Source organism: Chamaea fasciata, unplaced genomic scaffold (assembly GCF_029207755.1).
Source record: "Chamaea fasciata isolate MVZ Bird 193981 ecotype frontalis unplaced genomic scaffold, bChaFas1.0.hap1 SCAF_2, whole genome shotgun sequence".
In the NCBI taxonomy this organism is placed as follows: Eukaryota; Metazoa; Chordata; class Aves; order Passeriformes; family Sylviidae; genus Chamaea; species Chamaea fasciata.
In genome coordinates, this window is record NW_027094087.1 from 110528245 (window position 1) to 110548604 (window position 20360).

The following is a 20360-nucleotide window of genomic DNA, read 5'->3' on the forward strand; positions in this document are numbered from 1 at the left end:
AGCATCCATAGCTCAAGCCCAGGAGCTGTTCAGGTGATGGATTGTGTTAAAAATGCAGTTGTGCAGCAGGTTGTGAGCCTGTCGTGTTGCAATTCAGGTATTTCTTACTCCTGTTCAGGAGTTTAGGTCTTGGTCCATCTTCTGTTTCAGTTGATCAGCAGGTGTGTTACTGTTGGTTTTTATCTTTAGTCAGGAAGCTTGGATCATTTTAGATCAGAGGCAGACTAGATGAAGGCAAAATATGAAGCCAGCCACAGGAAAGCCTGGCAGTGATTGCGGTGTGGTTGTGCAAATGTCACGGTGTTTCCCTGGGTGTCTCCATCACTGGCAATGCAGAATGGCACAAGAGTGTGGAAGGCTGGGTTGTAGAAGTTGAGATAACACTTCTTAGCAGTGAACTTGTGGCAAAGATGTTTCACTGTAGGCTACAGCGGTGTTAGAAATGCAGCAAAATCAGTGTCCCTGCAATAGCCAGTGGCCTGTGGCAGAGGAGGATGGTTGAACCCAGAGCAATACTAACTTAAACTGCTGCAGCTAAATCTGTCAGTGTTCATCTCTGGTGTGTGTGCTAGCAGGGAGCCTGTCAGGTAGTCATTAGCTTTGCAAATTCTCGTTTGGTTCTTGCTGCTTGCAGCCTTCTCTGTGTAAAACATCTCAAAGTCCTCAGATTTTCTTGTAGGCTTTGGGGAGATTTGCCTCCTTTCTTAAAAAAAATAGTTCAAAATCCAAACAAGCTGAGAAATTGAAATGACCGTTTAGAGCACTGTAATTTCTGTAGCTGTCCTTTATAGCTGTCACTGTGTGACAACATTTGAAACATTCAAAATGTTACCTAAGGTGCCTTTAAAGTTCACAGAATTCCCTTTAATCATAAGCATATGGTTACTGAGTGTTTTGGGCTGTGCTCCGCTGTTTTCTGTCCTGAACTGTGTTTGCAGTTCTTTTAGTTGAAATGTTATCCGTATTTTTCTCTGTTAGAATTCTTGTTGGAATTTTTATCACCTCAGTATATTTTACTCCAAAATATTTTATTTAGGATATATGTTTGCTGTGTTTTATATAGCAAATATGGTGGGTTCGAGCATTACTCTTTTTGATATTGAAGACATAGTATAAAAGCCTGTTTGTATCATTTCAGCAAAAACCCTGCATCTGTTGCTGTGATTGAGAGCTCATAGTTCCTAATGTTGTGGGATTTGATGACTAATACTGATCCATGATACAGCAGTCTGTCACTATCTGTTACCAAGATCAATTGCATGAAAGAGAGGAAAAAATCTTCAGGGAGCCTATTTTGTCATCTTTCAAATATTAAGTCTTATTGTAATGTTCATTTCCAAGTGACATTGCTACACGTACTACATTCACAAAAATTAACAGCTTAACAGCTTTTTCTTTTTTAAATTGGGACCATGTATATGTTCTTTCTAGTAGAAGTATGAAAATAGCTCCAGTGTATGGTGTTAGGATGAGTGCATTGCAAATAGGCATAATATAAACTGTTAAAAACTTAAGTTTTTTTTCTTGAAGTTTAACTGCTCTGCCTCCAAAACTGGAATGTAGCTTTCTTCAGAGAGTAATGGGAAGTGTTTCACTATGGTGAAATGTTGCATTTTGGTGTGTTTAGTGTGCTGCTGTAGGAGACATCTGCACTTAATGTTGGGTAGCAAAGCATTTACCATTTTAGCTACAAAGTCTGTAAACCAGCAAGTCCTTATGTTTGTGCTCTTTGATGGAGGTACAGTATTCGTAGTGATACTTAATTTCCAAGATAAAGGAAGGCTCATAGAAGTGTTTCACGTGGCTTCTTACAGTCAGTACCAGGCTCACATAATCATAATTTTTCAAGGGAGGTAAGCTAATCCTTCGTTCCGTGTAGTTTGCAGACAGCTCAAAAGGTGTTAGATGTGCTTTTTTTTCCCTTTCTTCCATATGGAGCAGAGATTGAGAGCTCCCTCTTCAGCCTGTCTGCACCTTCATTCGGAAAGGCAGAGGACTTAGAAGCTGGATGGTAAGGAAAGGTGGGCAGTGGGAAAAGTGGAGGAGAGACGTGGGGTTTTTTAGCAACTCTCAAGTCAAGAAATGCATCTGTCTGAACCACTTTTACCTGTTTAGGGACAGGATTTCTCGTGGGCAAACAATGCTTTCTGGAAACTCTGCATATGTCTCCTAATAATAGGAGATTCTGAGAAATGCAGTAACTCATCTGTGCTACGGCTGGTTACCTGTTATTTCATACTAATAAAAATCACAACTCTGTATATAAACACTATATAATACATTAATACTGGGGGTCTTTTTCCCCACCATTATAATATGTCTGACAGTTTATATACATAAAGTTGAAGAGAGGGATTTCCCAGCCTTTTATTGAGTAGCTGATTAGCCCTTGCTTTGTTTTAAGATGTGCGAGAGTACATGTGACAGCTCTGGAGCAGAATTTTGGGCAGAACATCCTTGTTTGCAGCTGTTATGTGCATGGCTGACATAAAGAATAATGTCTGAAAGGGAGAATTTTAAAAGATAATCTGCTGAAAGGCCTGCTAATTTGCCAAAAATCCCACAGTTTACACGTAGTAAAATGGAAGATGTTTACATGCTAATATATAAGCTACTATGAACTTCAGTACTGCATGTCGACCTTTATTTTAGCACAGTGTAAGGTAATGAAATACCAAAGAATTGAAAGTACTTACTGATTATATTTGGGTTCTGTCTCTGCAACTGGTATCTTGAGGTTCAAATATGAATTTGTGACTAAAAGTGTTGATTTTTAGAATTACTGTAAAAATTGCAGAAAAGTTACCCACAGTAGACATCATGAAAATAATTGATTTATTAAAAAAAAAAAAGGAAAAAGAAACCCTAAAGCACGACAGATAAAAAGGCCATACAGGATCCCAGATACCTGTGTTGAATAAGCTTAATGCATGGGAAGAGAGGAGTTGTACCCTGATTTTATTTGATATGTTCAGAAAGACATTCTGGCTTCATCTGTAGTATGGATAATTATATTCTGTTATCTTCTGGCATATTCTTCTTGCTATCTGACAATAGTCATTTGATACAGTCTGTTGCTCTGTTGTCTTGATGGTATTCTCTAGGCAAAAAAAGGTATTTTGACAGGTAGGAACAGGTGGATATAACTTGGATTTTTTTATAGCTGGAGCACTAGATTATTCATTTTTATTTTCTTCCTCGTTATTCTGCATTTGGCTCTGTTTACTATATGCATACTTCAAAACCAGGGTGTTTGTATTCTTTGTAAAGTTGCATTGAAGTCCTCAGATGTCTATTTGTTAATTTTTTTTTCTTCAGATGTTTTCAGATTTAAAAAAAGCCTTGTCTAAGAGGAGCCAATTTTCCCATCTTTCAGACCCTACGGGTTTATTTGTGCTTAGAGCACAAAAGAGCTGGAATTTAGTAGCAGTTTGGGATTAAGTAAAGCACAAGAGGTGATTCACAAGGTAGCTACAATTGACCTACTGCAGGAGAGTAAACTGCAGGTTAATGAAGTTCCTCATCTCGCAGGAGGGATTTTATCAGGAAGCAACATGGTAATGCTCACCACCAAAAAGTGACCTGTTAATGTTCCAGGGGTTTTGTGTGTTGCTTAAGAACAAAGGTGCGTCAGAAGGATGGAAATTTGGTGGTTTTTAAAGTGAAAGCAATTTATTAGAACAAGCATTCAGAACTCTTGCATTACAATAAAATAAAATCAGAATTAGTTAGACAAAAATAAATGCTGGGAGACTGTAATTTTGCGTTACATAAACAAGTGTTGTCTTAATAAAAGCTGCTCCAGTGAAGCCATTAGGTGAAAGGAGTTGCTTTGTATCATAAAATGCAAAACACATGCCAAAGAGAAAACTCGGTTTGATTCTTTTTCTATTACGTGTGAATAGGTTGCCTGCTCTGTAGAAACAGACTCGGTAAACGCTTTGTTTTGCCAAAGACTAAAGTGAGCACTTAAGTAGGGCAAGATAATTGCGGAGGCTGAAAAGTTTCTTTATATCCATCGTCCTTGGTGCGAATGTTGAGGAAATATTTAACAGAGCCCCATTCTCTTCGTGGGGTGAAATGAGGTTGCTGAGGAGGCCGAGAAGGGGTCAGACATGGGGTGCTGGCACAGCAATTGATACTTGGACAAGGAACTTCCCTTGAAGGGCCAGACAATGTCACTGAAAGCCACAAGGAACTGAGAAATGCAGGAGCGGAGCTATTGACTCAGATATGCAAATCTCATTAAGATGCAGTTCTGGAGAACAGTAGGGTGGCAAATGTGCTCATCTTGTTAAACTGCTGCTGGAGCGTAGGGATGAAAAGGAATTGAGGAGGTGATTCTGGGAAGTCTAAGTGTGATTCGGTTAGTCTTTCCTGCCAATAAAACTGGTGTCAACCGTAAATTTTAAGGTGGTTGTAAACCAACTAAATTATGTTTGGTAAACCGTTTACATAGTGAAGTAAAATTCTTTAAGCCTCTGAGCAGGCGAAATTAACAGAGAAAAGAGTGCACTGTTAGATTAATTATCCTTCTTGAGATTCCAAGAGAAAATCTCCTGTTAAGGTCATTTAAAAACAAAAATAAAACTAAAACAAAACAAATAACCAAGCCACACACACACACTCACACAAGAAAACCAACCCCCCCCAAAAAAACCAAACCAACAACAAAAAAAAAACCCCACCCAAAAACGGCAACAACAGAACAACGAAAAACCAACACAAACCCAAGTAGTTTTTGAGCATAAGTGAAAATCGGTGTAATTAAAAGAGGAAAATATGCTAAGAATAACTGCTCTGAGTTCATTTTTAGAAAATCCAATTGTTAATGGGGGGGAAAAAGAAGAGTATTCTTCATCTGGTTGTGTATAGGGTTTCCTTAAAGTGACTGTTATCAAAAGCTCTCTTCTGTGCTCTTAGAAATGTAAGTATCTTTTCCCTGTGAGCAATCTTTCTGAAAGGAGAATTAATGAAACATTATCACAAGACTCGAGATTTAGCACTCGAGGTGTTTATTTCTACTGAAGTGAAACCAGCTGATTTCTCACTCAGTGTTTCAACTGGTGCATCTAATTAACATCTCGAAGTAGGGATAAAAACCCAGTATCCATCTCAGTTAATAGTCTACCAGTTGTCCTTTCTAAAACCGATCTGAGGTCAAGTCCTTAGTTTAAGCAGTGTAGAGAAGTTCCTGAGTTGACTTGTACTGTTTCTCATAAAAGAAGTAAGAAATATCTTTTTTCCCTCTCGTTATTTATTAAAGTTCGTTCACAACCTTGAAAGAACAGGCAAATGTCCAAACAAAACTTAGAGGAAAGAGGTCTTCAGACAGTTCTAAAGAGCCCAGCTGGGTAACTGGGCAACTTTGTGTCAGCTGGAAGTTGTCAGTTTTATGATGATACATGGAAAGACTCATTTTGACAACTCTGAAGCCTTTCTGGACTTAAAAGCTTTACCAATTTGGCGTGATTGGGGAAGGCAAATGAGAGGCGTAGGTTGACTGTAGTGTGTATCAAGGGGCTGATAAGGCCTTTTTATGGTACTTTTTGCTTGGTGTTCAGGGAGGGAAAGTGTAGAGCAATCCATTGAGAAAAGTGACAGGAGACCAGGAGAGATGAGCTCAAGAGGCTTTGTAAAATGATAAAAATATAGGACAGCAAACAGAGGATTTTTCCATGGAAAGGGCGATAAGGCACTGGAATGGGCTGCCCAGGGAGGTGTTGGAGTCACCATTCCTGCAGGTGTTCAAGGAACAACTGGAGGTGGTGAGTGGTGCCATGGTCAAGTGGATGAAGTGGTGTTTGATCGCAGGGTGGACTCCGTGGTCCCAGAGGTCTTTTCTAGCCTTAACGATTTGTTGATTCGGTGAAGGTGGTCTGGGCTCAACAGTCTGGAAAAGGGTCTGATAATTGGCCAGCATTTACACAAGGGCAGTAAATCCATTTCCTGAGGAGGAGTGGGAAGGGCAGTGCAGAGGCTGAAGTGGGCAGACTTCTCCTGACCCTCTGTTGGAGCCTGGGGCAGAAAAAATTTGTTCTGTCCTTCCTGAAGTTGCTGCTCCCTGAGCCTGGTCTGGGAAGTCAGTGAATCACTAGTTTGAGAGCTCCATGCTCCACAGGAAAAGAGCCTGAATCTGTTTGAGGGGAAGTACTTTGTGGTGAAAGGACCTGAATTTAATTAGTGTTTTGTTTTATTGGGGATTTTATTTACAAACAAAGGGATTTTTTGGCTTCAAGACAGAATTGCTCAGTTCCTCTAAAGGCACGTTATGTCTGGCAAGTTAACTTCACCATAGCAAAAGTTTTAAGAATAACATTTGAAATATTGTGACTTCACAAGCTAAACACTGCTTAGAATAAGAGATTCTGTTTTGTTCAAACGGCAAATACTGAGCTCTGCAGATGGGAAGCAGAAGTATCTGGGAGTAAAAAAAAAAAAAAAGGGAAAATTTACAGTTCAGAGGGAAAGGCAAGTGTATGAAAAAGTTTGGTGCCACTTGTTATAATGCTTTTCTTACGTAAGTCAGTGATGTGATTCTGTTTGTCTTACAGCCTCAGAGCAAGGTGATTAGCAAATGAAATAGAGAGGAAAGATGTAAAAGTCATTAAGGAAAAAAAAAAAAAGAGGAACATTACTTCTTACATAACATGTAATTAACCTATGCAATTCACTGCCAACCTGTACTATTGAGGTCAAAACCAGAACAGAATTCAAAAATAATTAGAAATGCATTTGCATAATGAGAAAATCCACAGTTCTATTGTAGGATTTTCTGTAGTTTCATGAAAGATCTCTGGGAGTATTGCCAGCTAGTACCTGGTTGTGAAAGGCTGGGGTAGAGAATTGCATGATAAACAGGTTGTATAATTATCTGGCATTACTTGCATTTAAGCATAATGTAAGCTTGACTTGACTTCTTTATATTCCCTTTGAGAGCTCCTCTCTATCCCCTGGCTACAGAAGGAGCTTGGGGAGGGAAGCTCGGGGGGCCAGGCTGGGTGTTGTGTGTAACCACCTCCTTCCCAGGCTGGTGGGGATTGTCAGGCGTTTTTCTGTGGGTTTGTAATAACTCAGAGTAAGAAAGCAGCTGATTGTATCTGCTAATTGTGAAGGGTGGGTGTTTCTGGTTTGAACCATCAAGTGAGTGCTTCAACTGATTCCTTCTGCAGGCACGTTTCGAAAATGTCTCCTTCCTTCCTCTTTGTAGATTAATTAATTCTGATAGAATTGAGATAGAGTATCAACTCAATCCACGGTTCCCTGTGTTCATTTTAAATGTGATTTTTTTGTTGGGGGAAGAAAGGGTATTAATTTTGTTCTTCTGACTAACTATAATCTCTTGAGTAGTAAAACCTTGTTAATTCTCATACAGCTAATCCTCAAATAATAATACACTTAGAGTGACTTCACAACAAAAATAACTGCTTAAGCACAAATGCTTGTAAGTTACTCTGTTTCGACCTGGAAATTGTACTGAAAATCCAAATGTATAGATAACTGGAATTTGTTTATGAACTTCTCATTATCGCCAAAAAGCCGTAATCTCCCAAGCAGAAACAAAAGGGGCAAATATTTTAAAAAGTATTGAAGCTAAGAGTTCTAGAAAACACAGAAGTTACGTTTGGAAGAGGAAGACCTGTAGACACAAACAAAAAAGAAGAATCAAAAAAAATGATGTCTGCACAGAAGTATTAGCATGGTCAGTAAGGAGAGAGTGTTCAGTAAATATTTTTGTTCTGCGCTTGGGAAAAAGGCAGATCAAATGTTCACATCATGGAATGTACTCTCTTTTCAAGGAGAAGGTTAAACAGCAGTTATACTTAAATTTGGCATTTTAAGTCAGAGGCCCAGATAACATACATCCGTGAACTCTGAAAGAGCGAGCCAGAGGACTGTTTATAATTCATATAGATTTTTTTTAATAGTTCTTGGAAAACAGGAAAAGTTCCAGAGGACTTGAAGAGCACACTTCCTGAGAAACAGACATAATTCTCTCAATCTGACATCAGGGTTGAGTGAAATGATAAAAATATTGAGGCAATTAATTAATGTAAAGGATAATAATTATTGATAATGACTCTTGGTTCTGGGAAAATAAGTTTTGTCCTGTTAACTTTAATACCTTTTGAGGTAGAGTTTTCATTTTAAAACAGAGTTAAAATTGGTATAGTAACACAGGTAGCTTTTAAATCTGCATGATACATTCTTTTTGGTCAGGTGGGAGGATGCAGAATCAATCCTGTACCTAAAAAGTGTCTGGCGACTGCCTGCTAAGTGTTGTGTGGGTGACTGTTGAAACTGGTTCACGCCTGGGCCTCTGGTCAGCTGTGTGTTTAGGTACAGCCAGGGGGGAAGTTCTTATCTGGGACTGAACGCTGTAAACTGTCTCTTAAAAGCTGTGGGAATGTATCCTAGAAAGCAGTAAAATATAATTAAAAGGGGTGTTCTAATAAATGTGATGTTTGCTTATTCTAGAGATCCCATGACTACATGAAGTAATCCCAAGCAGCCGGTGTCGGGACAAGAGGACAAGGTCTTAAGCTGTGCCAGGGGAGGTTTAGGTTGGACATCTGGAGTTCTTTCTTCACAGAAGGGGTGATTAGACATTGGAACGGGGCTGCCCAAGGAGGTGGTGAAGTCACCATCCCTGGAGGCCTTTAGGGAAAGGCTGGAGGTGGCACTCAGGGCCGTGGTCTGGGTGACAAGGCGGTTATTGGTCGTGGAGTGGACTTGATGATCCCAGAGGTCTTTTCCAACCTGATTGTTTGGTTTTTGTGAAGCTAAGGCACCAGTTTCATGCTTAGTGGCTGATGTTCTCCTAAGCCCAGCAGTTTGAGTTTGGTCCCCAGGGTGAAGCACTTCCATGACTTGTTGCTTTCACCCCTGGAGCATTTTGCAGTGGCCTGAGTGCTGTGGCTGTGGCTCAGGACAGGCTGCAGGTCACTGTGCACCCCTGTCCTTGCCCCTCTGAGCCTGGCAGCTGCTCCTGCCTTCTCTTCCCACTCTGGGAATGAGGGGTGTTGTCCGTGCACACTCCAAAACACGCCAGTTTCCTCTGGAAGTCAATTTAAATCAATGTCCTTCTTTTCATTCCTTCATCACAGATGACTGGGTATCCAGTTTCTTTCAGGGGGATAAATCAAGCTTGTTTTGTCTTGAGCAGTGCATTTGTTGCCCCTTTCAGCCACTATGAAATCCTCTCACAAAAACTGCATTCTTCAAACTGAGATATGTGGGATTTTCAGCGCAGTTGCTGTGGTCAAAAAGGGTCTTTCACTTTCCTTCCACTGGCTGTAGTTCTGTATTTCCAGAAGTGGAGAGGCTGGCAGTGGATACTCACACCGTGGTAGCAAATATTTTTAGTATTTCTGTAGTATTTTTTATAATTTCTGTTGCTCTGTTTGGCACGCTAACAATTACAGAATTATTCTTTAATAGCTCTCTTGCCTTGTTATTAATAGTAAGATACTCTGATTCATAGTTAAAAAAAAAAAAGATGGTAGGAAAAAAAATATGATAGAGTGAAGCTGGTCTGTTAAAGACAACTTTAAATATTCTGCCCATCTGTTTCCTGTGCCACTTAAATTATGAATGTTTTGCTATCTCAGCTTTGCTTTTCTTTGTCCATTTTCCTCTTAAAATTTCCACATTGAATTTTAGTAGCTTAATAGGAAATTATAGCGTGCAATTGGTAATACCCACTTCAAGTACTGGATTTATTCATCTGATGTTTTCCTTCGTGCTGATCCTTTCCCTTTCTCCTCTACCTTTTCAGACCTGTAGTTTCTCTAAGTGTACAGAAGTTTCTCCTCTCTCCATTGTCACCTTTCCCTGAAACCCCCATGTGCTCTGACTTTACTGAGTTCACTGTGATTACCTTGCTGTGACTGCAGCAGCTCAGGTTCTGTTAGTTCTGTACAATATCCATTTTTCTTCAAGTTCACTTTTTCTCATTTTCCTTGACTTAGAAATTTCCTGAGAACTGTTTATCAACGCAAACTGAATTTTTTCAAAGTTCTCTCTTATTTTTAATACTACACATTTGTTTTTCTTGGTTTTATTTCTCTGTTTGGTAATGCAGAGGTTATAATAACGTCTGATACCTGGTGTTTAGATTCTAGTTTCACTTTGCATAGATGGTCTGAATCTCAGGTTCATGCAGCTGCGGTCAGTAAATTTCTATGTGGTGATATCAGATTTTATATTGCCATGTTGATTCGGGGTTCTTTTTTTGTTTGCTTTTGTTGGCTTTTTTTTTGTGGATGTGGGACAATGAATAACTTTGTAATTACCTACATCAGACTTTAAGTGCCAGCCAGTGATTTTTTTTGCCAAGTTGGATGATGATTAATCAAAGCTTCTGCATCACTCTTTCACTTCCTTGGAAGTGAAATTCTGGCATTGGACTCACCTAGCGCAAGGAATGAGCTGTGTGACAGGTGTGCTTTGGGGTGTGTGAGATGTTTGCCCATTTCGTTTGAAGTGTTTGTCATGTCAGTCTGATCTGATCCCAAGCCCCAAGTCCATCCTAGGGGTTCTGCTAGCTCGATTTGAAGCAGTGGTCTCATGATGCAGTATCTGGCTGTACCTTGTTTCTCTGTTTTAGAAACAACTTTTTATCGCTGGGAGTTTCATCTGATAAAAAGCTGTATTTTCTGATAAAAAATGTTGCTACCAAAAAAAATTCAGTAACCAGTGAATTTTATGAAAATATATGACTAAATTATACATTAGAAACATCCTGTGTTGTGGGATGTAAAAACAGTGAATCAAAGGAGGTTGGAAGAAAGATTTGAATAGTGTTTAGTGGGAAGAATTTTGAAGTAGTTGAGTAATTTTTAACAGGAATGTAAGAGATGGTTTTGTCAGTACATTCCCAGTGCTGGTAACTGGGTATTGACTACAGGCTAAGCTCAGAATGGAGATTTTTCAGATCATCCATTATAGGAAAAGTTATACATCCAGTGGGTCCTGCACACCTGGAAATCTCCAGGGAGAGGCTGCAAGTACAGGCAGAGAGAGAGGTTTTCCCTGGAGTCACACACAGGGGCATTAACACAGCAGCTCACTGGGGGTAGGGCCTCTCACTCCAAAACATGGGTTATGCAGCAGTGGCTCCCTCTGCTTCAAAATGTGCAAGGCAGGGAGGGGTAGGTGTGGTTCAGTTCAGTGTCTGTAGTGTAGCTGTAGTTCCCTTTTGTGACTCAGCAGTTTTTGGCTAAGGCATTGCCATTTTTTGTCTTCTGCTCTGCCCCCTCAGTTCCTGTGGAATGATTGTCCACCTGCTAAGGTTCTTCTCCATTTGCAGTTGAAACCTTTTCCTGTTAAATTTTATCAGATGTGTCATGATTGCTTTTAATTAAAATGGCTGTATTTTTAATAGTGGTGATGTTGCAGATTCAGCAGGCAAAGTGGGAATAAGTTTGAATAATATCAAATTATACACGGAAAATTCTTGATTAAAACATACGAGCTTTATTTGCATCCTTAATTATGGTTTCTCCTTATACAGCATTATTTTGCATAAGAGATTACACTGATAAGCATTTGTTTTAATTGCCGAGTATTGACAGAGACAGCTCTTGTTTCCTTTTAGGAATCTGGGTAAAAATGGCTTATCTAACAGTAGTATTCTATTGGATAAATGCCCACCTCCACGACCACCGCCTCCACCATACCCTCCCTTGCCAAAGGACAAGCTGAATCCACCTACACCTAGTATTTATGTAAGTAAACCTAGTGGCAGAAGTACGTTGCTGCCCGTCTTTTGTAATTGTTTGGATATCTGAATTACATAATGTAATTATTTTAAAGATGCACTGTTCATCACTGAGTTCTAATTATGGTGCTCTCCTAACTGGTATATAAGCAGGAGAAATGTTAACCTTCAAGAAAATTTTATGAGACATAGTTTGACTCTTAAAGGACTTGTAAATTAAGAATTTCAGTAAACAAAAGGAAAAACACTTCAGATTTTTTTTTCCTTTTAATACTCAAAATGTTGGCAGAATAAGCAAAACAGTTCATTATATACAGTGCACAGTATTTCAAAAATGTATGTACAATTTTTTGCAAGTGACAGCTTATGTATAAATAAGCAAATAATTAAACTAAACTTCCATAACAGTCTGCTTCAAAACGTAGTGAAGAAAAATGAATAGAAGTTTGAGGTGATGTTAGGAACAAAATGTCACCAGGAAAAGGCAGGGATTAGTTGAGTAGTATTTTCTTATGCAAGCATTGCAACTTCTGTTCTGACAATAGAGTTTTCTTAATAGCTTCATTGAGCTAACTTCCTTAGTAATAAAATGATAAATTACAGGATATCCACTTCCTTAATAGCAGAAAAATAAATTACAGTATGTCCATACAAGCAGTGTGAAAAGCTCCAGTTGGCTTTGGTCACCTCACTTTGGGGACCAGAAGAGGCTGGCACTTGGGTCTGAGTGTTCTGAGAGCTAGGTTGGGCTGGATGCAGTGGTGCTTCCAGATGTTTCCCAGGTGTTGCACCTGAACTCATCTGCCTTCATAGAAGTCCATCCCAGCTTTGTTGAGTCCTCACAAAGCTGGGAACTCACCACGCTGCCACAGACTGTGCAGTTGTGCCACTGGTTGGGAACTCTCTGTTGTGTTTTGTTTATTGCTAAAAATGCCTTCAGCATTCTTAAGGTTTCATAGCAATTAAAAAAAAAATCAGGAGGGAGGCTATAGGATAAAATTGAGGTTATTGGTGCAGAGAAGCATAAGCAAATCAACCTTTCTGGTTAACATGAGATATACCATGAGAGTAGTCTTTTAATTATACTGTTTCTTGTATATATTATCTGTAAAATAGCGCTTTTTTACTTCTGAAAAGAAACTGTATTGCTCTTCAGAGAATTCAGTAGATTTAGGGAATGTACAAGGCTACTGTCAGATAAAGAAATTAAGTTCAGGAAACCTGAGTTGCAAAGCTGAAGCAACCGGGGAATAATTCGTGCCAAGAAACAAATTACAGTAACAAATTAATTTCAGGAGTGAACCCAGCATTTGCCATAGAAAGATTTGTATGGTGTAGCTGTTCATTCCCCACAGTGCAGGGAAACACAGAAAATTCCTGTTTTCTTTCTGTTATTTCTCTTTTGTTTTGCTATTCTTTCTTGTTTTAGAAATAAGGAATCTAGATTGATCTGACATCTAATATTCCATTATAATTTTGCAGTTGGAAAATAAACGAGATGCTTTCTTTCCACCTTTACATCAATTTTGTACAAATCCAAACAACCCTGTTACTGTAATACGTGGCCTTGCTGGAGCGCTTAAATTAGGTAAATTTACCTTTTTTTTTTTCTTCTTTTTTTTTTTTTTACTTTGGGGAGAAATTAATGTCTTTTAAAGAGAAGTCTCTCAGTTCTTAGAAGTGGATATTTTATTTCTATAATGCTGTTTAACCTGTATATTCCAAGTCATTAGGGTAAGTTATCATTTCTCAGTTTGCTGTTGTTTCTAATATTGGTCATGTCAAAAAATCCACCCCACCACAAATAGAGCAGATTTTGTTGAGCACAGAGAGAGGCTGAGCTGTGGATATGGAAGTTTACAGCCAGGCATTTTTCTGTTAAAAACTGGATGCATGTTTTAGTGTTTAGCTCTAATGATCTGTGATTTGACTCTGCAATATTTTGAAGTCTCTAGATAGATAAACTGTCACTGCTGGCAGGAAACGTGTTTTATGATGGAAGTACATTCATAAAGTTCTGCTCTGAGAAATACTTTCTTGGTAATAGATTTGAACATTGTTTGCAGATTTGTTTACCCAAGACATGTAAAATGTTTCTTGTAATATAGTCCATAGCTGTCAAGTTTTGTCTAATTTTCTACTGGATATCTGGAGAAAATTTTTGGGGTGTCAATAATTAACGTTCAGGTGGGCAGTGTCGTGAAGACTAAGGGATAAAAATAATTTTAGAGTAAACCTTTTGACAACTTTAGCCATTTTCCTGGATTTTTAAATTCTATTTTAACCTTCCTTTATTAATTTCATTGCTGTTAATTAGATCTAGGACTCTTCTCTACTAAGACATTGGTAGAAGCGAATAATGAACACATAGTAGAAGTAAGGACACAACTACTGCAGCCAGCAGATGAAAACTGGGACCCCACTGGAACAAAGAAAATCTGGCGTTGTGAAAGCAGTAGATCTCACACAACAATTGCTAAATATGCACAGTACCAGGCCTCCTCATTCCAGGAGTCTTTAAGGGTAAGTTAGTTGCTACTATTCGAGTTACAATTCACAGACTGCATACTGACTCTGGGGCCAGTTAATAATGGGTGTTGGAAAAAAGCAGAAACTGTTAAGGAAAAAGAGACATTTCCATTAGCATGAAGAGCACAGGTAAGTTTTCAAAGACTATTTTGAATAGAGGGTCAAATAGTATATTGTTCTTCCCAAATGCTTAGTGTCAACTTCAGTTTAATAATGTAAAACTCATGGTTATTACATACTTTAAAATTAGTTGCAGCTTTCGTAGTATGATGTCAAAATTCACATTAAAATATTTAGAACTCGAGGCTCTTTTATAATTTGGATTGCTTCTAATTTCACACATTTTTAAATCAGATTTCTTTATTCTTCCTACTATTTTGAATTAATTTGCATGTGGCTTATTAGAAGTTTACACTAATACTAGTCTTCTGTTTGGTTCCAAACATAACAGTTCATATTTAGTTTAGAAGTTTTTAGGTTTATGTGACAGAGTGAAGTATTAGAAATAATATTTCCCCTTCCTGCCTTGGCAGAGGGATTAGACTCCATGATCTCCAGAGGTCCCTTCCAACCCTAACTATTCTCTTACTCTGGGATTCTGGGAAATGTGATTTTATTGGTATTTTTAACATTTTTTACTGAAGTTGGGAGCACATTCTTGAAACTGGCCACGGACACTCCTTGGAGGCTTGTGTTACCTGGTATTACAGAAAGATTGGGCTATGGTGGAACTAAGGCAAGAAGATAATTTTGATCAACTGTTTGTTAGACAATAGGGAAGAGGTCAATGTGGGGAATTGTAAAGGCAGTGTTCACTGCATTTACACAGAAAGAGGAATGATTTCAGTAAGACGGGAAAGAGAAATTCTGAATTTATATTTTGTGCATTAGTGGAAAGGATTAGAAACAGAGAAATGAATTGCTAGTTGAAGAGAACAGAAGGGAATCTAGTCATAAGGCTTTGGTGCAGGATGAAGAAAAGAAACAGGAAATCTTCTAGAACTTGGGATTTTTCTTCCTCTGCAGTGGTAATAAATTTCAGTAGGATATTGGCTGAAGTTTTCTGGTGGTTGAAGGTTTCTGGTGCCCCCTTGAGCAGTGGCACCAATGTTGTATTCCTGTATTACATTCCAGAGGGTCTGGAGACCATAAGATCGCTGGAACAAAATATCTGTCTGTCTGTCTGTCTGTCTCTCTCTCTCTCTCTCTCTCTGTATCTATATATCTTTGTTTAAAATTGTACCTAATTTTGTAATATATAAATATAATAAAATTGCACATACCACTGAAAACCTCACCTTTGGATTTACACCACAATGTGTCCTGTAGGGTGTTCTGATTTTTTTTCCCCTCACTATTACAAACTGGTGGTAAAAATGCAATAGATAAAATAGTTTTTAAGACTGATGATTTTCATTTTTCCCCTGGAAATAAGAAAGACGCTGTACATGTGTCCTTTGCCTAACACTGCTCTGACCTGTCCTTAGGTGACTTTCCAGTGTTTAAATGAAAGCTTTATTTCTTCTTTCTATAGCCACAGTTCTCTTGGCTTGCCCTAAGTGATCTTTTTTCTTTATTCCTGTAACAGCTATTACATTGCTTTTCTAACATGTCTTGCAGCATTTGATACATCCATCATCACTAGGTTCCTTTTTGTTTCTCTTTGTCCTTCATTCAAAGGATGAATAAGACTTTCTCAGGTACACAGGGCACTTTGAGATTTAACAACAATCCCATTCAAAGCCAGGGATCTTTGGATAAAATCCAGACAGTTCCTTCTTCCTTTGTCTCTTTCTTTTTCCTTCTCTGTCCATATACTTGCCAAAATAGAAGTCTTTAGAATAGGGTTTTGAGCACGGTCTGCTAAAAAGATCAAATTGCATCATTTAATATTGGTTGGATTTTTTCCAGTAGTCATGGTCTCAGCTACTGCTTGTGCTAAAATAGCATATGGCTATGAAAAATTCAAAAGATTTTATATAATGGATTTTATTAAATTAGTTTTATAAATATTAGTCATCCTAGTTTCCTGTCAGAATACCTGCTTGACTTTGAAGGAAGGTAGATGTTCTTATTTGAGAAAGTTAACAGAATTCTTTAGTACTGGATTCCAGGTCATCCTCGTAGTGGAGCAAACCAATGTACTCATTTCCAACTTGAATGCAGGCCAGCAGAAATATTTACAGTGTAGACATTTTCTGTTGGCCTGGCCTGAGTGTCATAGAATCTGCAGCCATGAAGAGTTGGGTTTTTTTTTCAATGTATTTGACTAACTTTATTTTCTTCACAATGAAGAAATGTTGACACAAAATCTTAGACATGGATTTTTCAAAGATTGTGTCAATATCTTGAAACAAATGTACTTATATCTATGCCTGTGTTGTGACTTTATACCTATATATTTTATCTGTTCTTTTATGTGTATAAATATATGTAAAAAAAATTCAAAATTGCATTTTATAGGAGGAAAATGAGAAGAAGAGTCACCACAAGGACCACTCAGATAATGAATCCACATCTTCTGATAAGTAAGTGTGGTATAACTCTTTTAATTCTGTAGTTGGTTATATGTGCTATTTTACATCATTCCCTTTTCACATTTGCCTGATATATTTGTTACATTTGCAGCTCTGGGAGGAGGAGAAGAGGACCTTTTAAAACAATCAAGTTTGGGACCAACATTGACCTGTCAGATGACAAGAAGTAAGTTGATTACAGTTTCTCCTGCTCACAGTGGGATTTTCCATGATGATAATCCTTCTGGAAATCCTGTTTAGTATTCTTAGACATCAGTCAGTCTGTTGATAAATTCCACTTGCACAGCCCATTTTCACAATGAAATGGTTACCTTTGGTCTTCAGACTGTTGTTACAAGTCCTGACAGGCTAAAATATCTTTTCCAACTTCTCTTTCCAGGATTTTTGGTTTTCCAGAAATGAGTTTAAACATCCATCAGAAACCATTCTTTCTAGTCCTCCTTCTTTGTTGTTTGTTCCATTCCCTTTGTTTCATTGTGAGGCTTTAAATTGTTTGCGAACTACTTAGTTACTTCTGACAACACCAAGTTTTTAGTTTTTGCACAGAAATTGTAAGATTAAAGGGGTTTTTTCTTCCTTTCTCTTTTTTTTGTTTGTCTGAATTTTTGTTATTCGTGGGGTTTTTTTCTTTTCTTTCACACTGTCATCTGTTTCCACCTCTTCATAACTCTTACTTCTTTATCCAGTAACAGGGTTCAAAATATGTAGCAAAGACCAGACCAGTGCTTACCTTTCAAGAGCCTCAAAAAAAAAAAAATTGAGTATTATTTAAGCTATATATCCTTCTGTGAGTCAATGAAGGTAGCATAGAAAATATTATAAATACTCTGAAACTATGTTTTTATTGTCCAATAATTGGTTCAGTCTCTAATTAATACATACTTCCATCAAAGATCCAGCATGTCTAGGTTATCAGTCCCACCAGCTGCAGTACAACAATTCTGTTCTACTTCAGTTACAAGAAAAGAAGAAAAGTTTTATGGTGTTTGGGGAGTAAGAACAACTTAAGATCATGACATCTTTTGTGGCAGAGTCACTGGAAGATCAATATGTGCATCTGTAGATGTGATAAGAGGTTGCCACAAAATTTTAGATATTGATGCCATTTTTCATACAAAGGAGATTCCATCTGTAGATGCAAACTAGTTGATAATTACCTGTTACTCTGAACAAGCCATTGGGAGAGAGACTTCAAATGAAGCTAAGCATAACTAACCTGAGGCTCATAGGGAATTGGATTTTTATACTTGAAATAGTTCTTGTAGGATCCTGGATAAGTGCTAGATCTTCTGATCTTTTGTTTCAACCTTTGCTGCAAAATTATGTTTCCCCTCAACTAGCCTGTCAGATTTGTGATTGTATTTGGAAATATTTTAAAATTGAAAGAGTAACACAGATACCTGTGCTAACAGTTCTTTGAAAATGTTTATGTTCCCCAGACTCTTCTAAGAGTTTCAGGGATTCACAGTTTGTCAATTTGCTATTTTGCTGCAGGTGGAAGTTGCAACTCCATGAACTGACAAAACTTCCTGCTTTTGTACGTGTGGTATCAGCAGGAAATCTTCTAAGCCATGTTGGTCATACCATCCTGGGCATGAACACAGTGCAGCTCTACATGAAGGTTCCAGGCAGCAGGACACCAGGTGAGTATCATCATCATCATCACAGGAAAAAGTCAGGTTCTACTGTGGCGTGTTGTATTTAACTGCATTGCAGATTTCCTATATCTTACAGCATGCCTAAATGTGATAAATATACATATTCAACATTTTTAGAGTTCTTACTTGACTGAACTCTGTGTGTTCAAAGTTCTAACAGTGGAAATTTCGGGATTTCTGCAGTGCTAGGGAATTGCCCTGCTGACCTCTTGCATGCAATAGTGGATTCTTAAGGAGAATAAGGAAGGTTGGGTTTATCTACATGGACAGTATTTTTATTTTACATACCTTGGAAATTTTTAGAAGCTTCTCAAGAGGGTCTGGTGCAGTCCTAGAAGTCAGAGACTTCCACTTTTTTAGATTTTTACTGTCTGAGAATAGGACTCAACTCTCCGTGATGAATCGTGCTGTGCTGGGGCTCTGGACTGGGACTTGGGGAATCTGGACTGAATTTCAGGGTCTGCTTTTTTCTGAAGTACATCTTCAGAAAATTCCATTAGGGATTTTGGCTCAGTTTTCCAGCTGTCTAAAGAAGATAAAATACTGGGCATCTCTGCATGAATTTTGAAATCTCTTTCTGAAAAATTTTTGCACTCTTTGTCTGTTCAGTGCCTGAAGTCATAAAGTTTTGCACCTGAACAGGACTATCGGGAGATAGCATGAAACACAAAATCTGGGCTTTTGAAGAATTTATTTCTGCAGGAGGAACTGGTGAAATATTGGTCAGATCCCCAAGACTGGTAGTTCCAATTTTGTTTTCCACAAACTAACAAGAGCAGAGTTCTCATGTCACTGGTAGCTTAACTGTGTGAAGCACCTAAATAGTGTATGTAAGTGTCATATAAAATATATAAAAATACCTGAACTGTGGTCTAAGTTTTTTTAGTAATCGTGTCTTTGCATTTCATGGCATTGTTTTGGTAGAAAGGCCTTACATAAAGTGTGTTTAATTTTCTCTTAAATTTCAGGTCATCAAGAAAATAACAACTTTTGCTCAGTAAATATAAATATTGGTCCAGGTGACTGTGAATGGTTTGTTGTCCCTGAAAGCTATTGGGGTGTCATGAATGACTTCTGTGAAAAGTAAGCTGGATGTGCTTTTTTTTGTCTTTTATCAATTTTTTGTGCCTTTCTCGGAGTGGAGAGGGGGAATTACTGAGGCTGTTCTGAGGGGACATTATTTTATGGGTTTTCCATCTAGTCAGAAAAGTCTTTTAAAAGTAGGTCAAAATGCATAGTCTAGAGTTCGTACAAAATGTCTCATTTGTACAATATACAGAAACCTGGGTTGCCTGTGACAAAAGAAAAAGCAGAATTCTCTTGTCAGAAGCAAATACAGAGTCCCTGGTATTTTGACATGTTTTGTTGTTGCATTTATAGTGAAAGCTTAATTTGCTCAGACCCCAGGAGGTGTCATGTCAGGCTTTCCTTACACTTACATATTTGTAACTCTCTGGAAAAGCTGAGGTACCCTGAGCATTGGGGAGCTACTCAGCCAGCTCTAAGATTAGGATTTCTCTGCTGTACCTTGCATAGAGTGGTTTTAAAAACAAACTGAACAGTACTTGTTTTATGTACACACACAAAAAAAAGAGGGAGCATCAGGTGTGTCCCCTAATCCTGCCAATACTCCATCAGGAGCCTCTGAGGTTGATTGTATGGGAGAAGCTTTTTCTTACCCAGTTGAAACTGGATTAAGCTCTGGACTTCAGAACTTTTCCAGAGCTCTGCAAATTCATCTGTGTCTCTGTACTTTCTGCCTGTCTGCTGACAGCTGTTCTTATTTTACCCACCCTTACAAAGATAAACCATCTCAAAAATGTAATTTCCACCAACAGAATTGCCATGTCTCTGGCACAACTGGCCCTTTTACTCTAATGTTTCTGTCCTTCTGAGGCTGACAGAGAAACGGAG

The 20360-nt window shown here is 38.2% G+C and overlaps 1 protein-coding gene across 8 annotated transcripts in view; it reads left to right on the top strand.

Moving 5' to 3' along the window:
- Positions 1–20360, top strand: part of KDM6A (lysine demethylase 6A) — a 151088-nt gene that overhangs the window by 117418 nt on the left and 13310 nt on the right. For all 8 annotated transcript variants that reach the window (XM_066177059.1, XM_066177060.1, XM_066177061.1 and 5 more), the window contains 7 exons: positions 11600–11729; positions 13205–13310; positions 14040–14245; positions 16715–16779; positions 16880–16954; positions 18283–18431; positions 19415–19529. In XM_066177059.1, coding sequence (XP_066033156.1) covers positions 11600–11729; positions 13205–13310; positions 14040–14245; positions 16715–16779; positions 16880–16954; positions 18283–18431; positions 19415–19529 — 846 coding nt within the window. The remainder of the gene's footprint in view (positions 1–11599; positions 11730–13204; positions 13311–14039; positions 14246–16714; positions 16780–16879; positions 16955–18282; positions 18432–19414; positions 19530–20360) is intronic.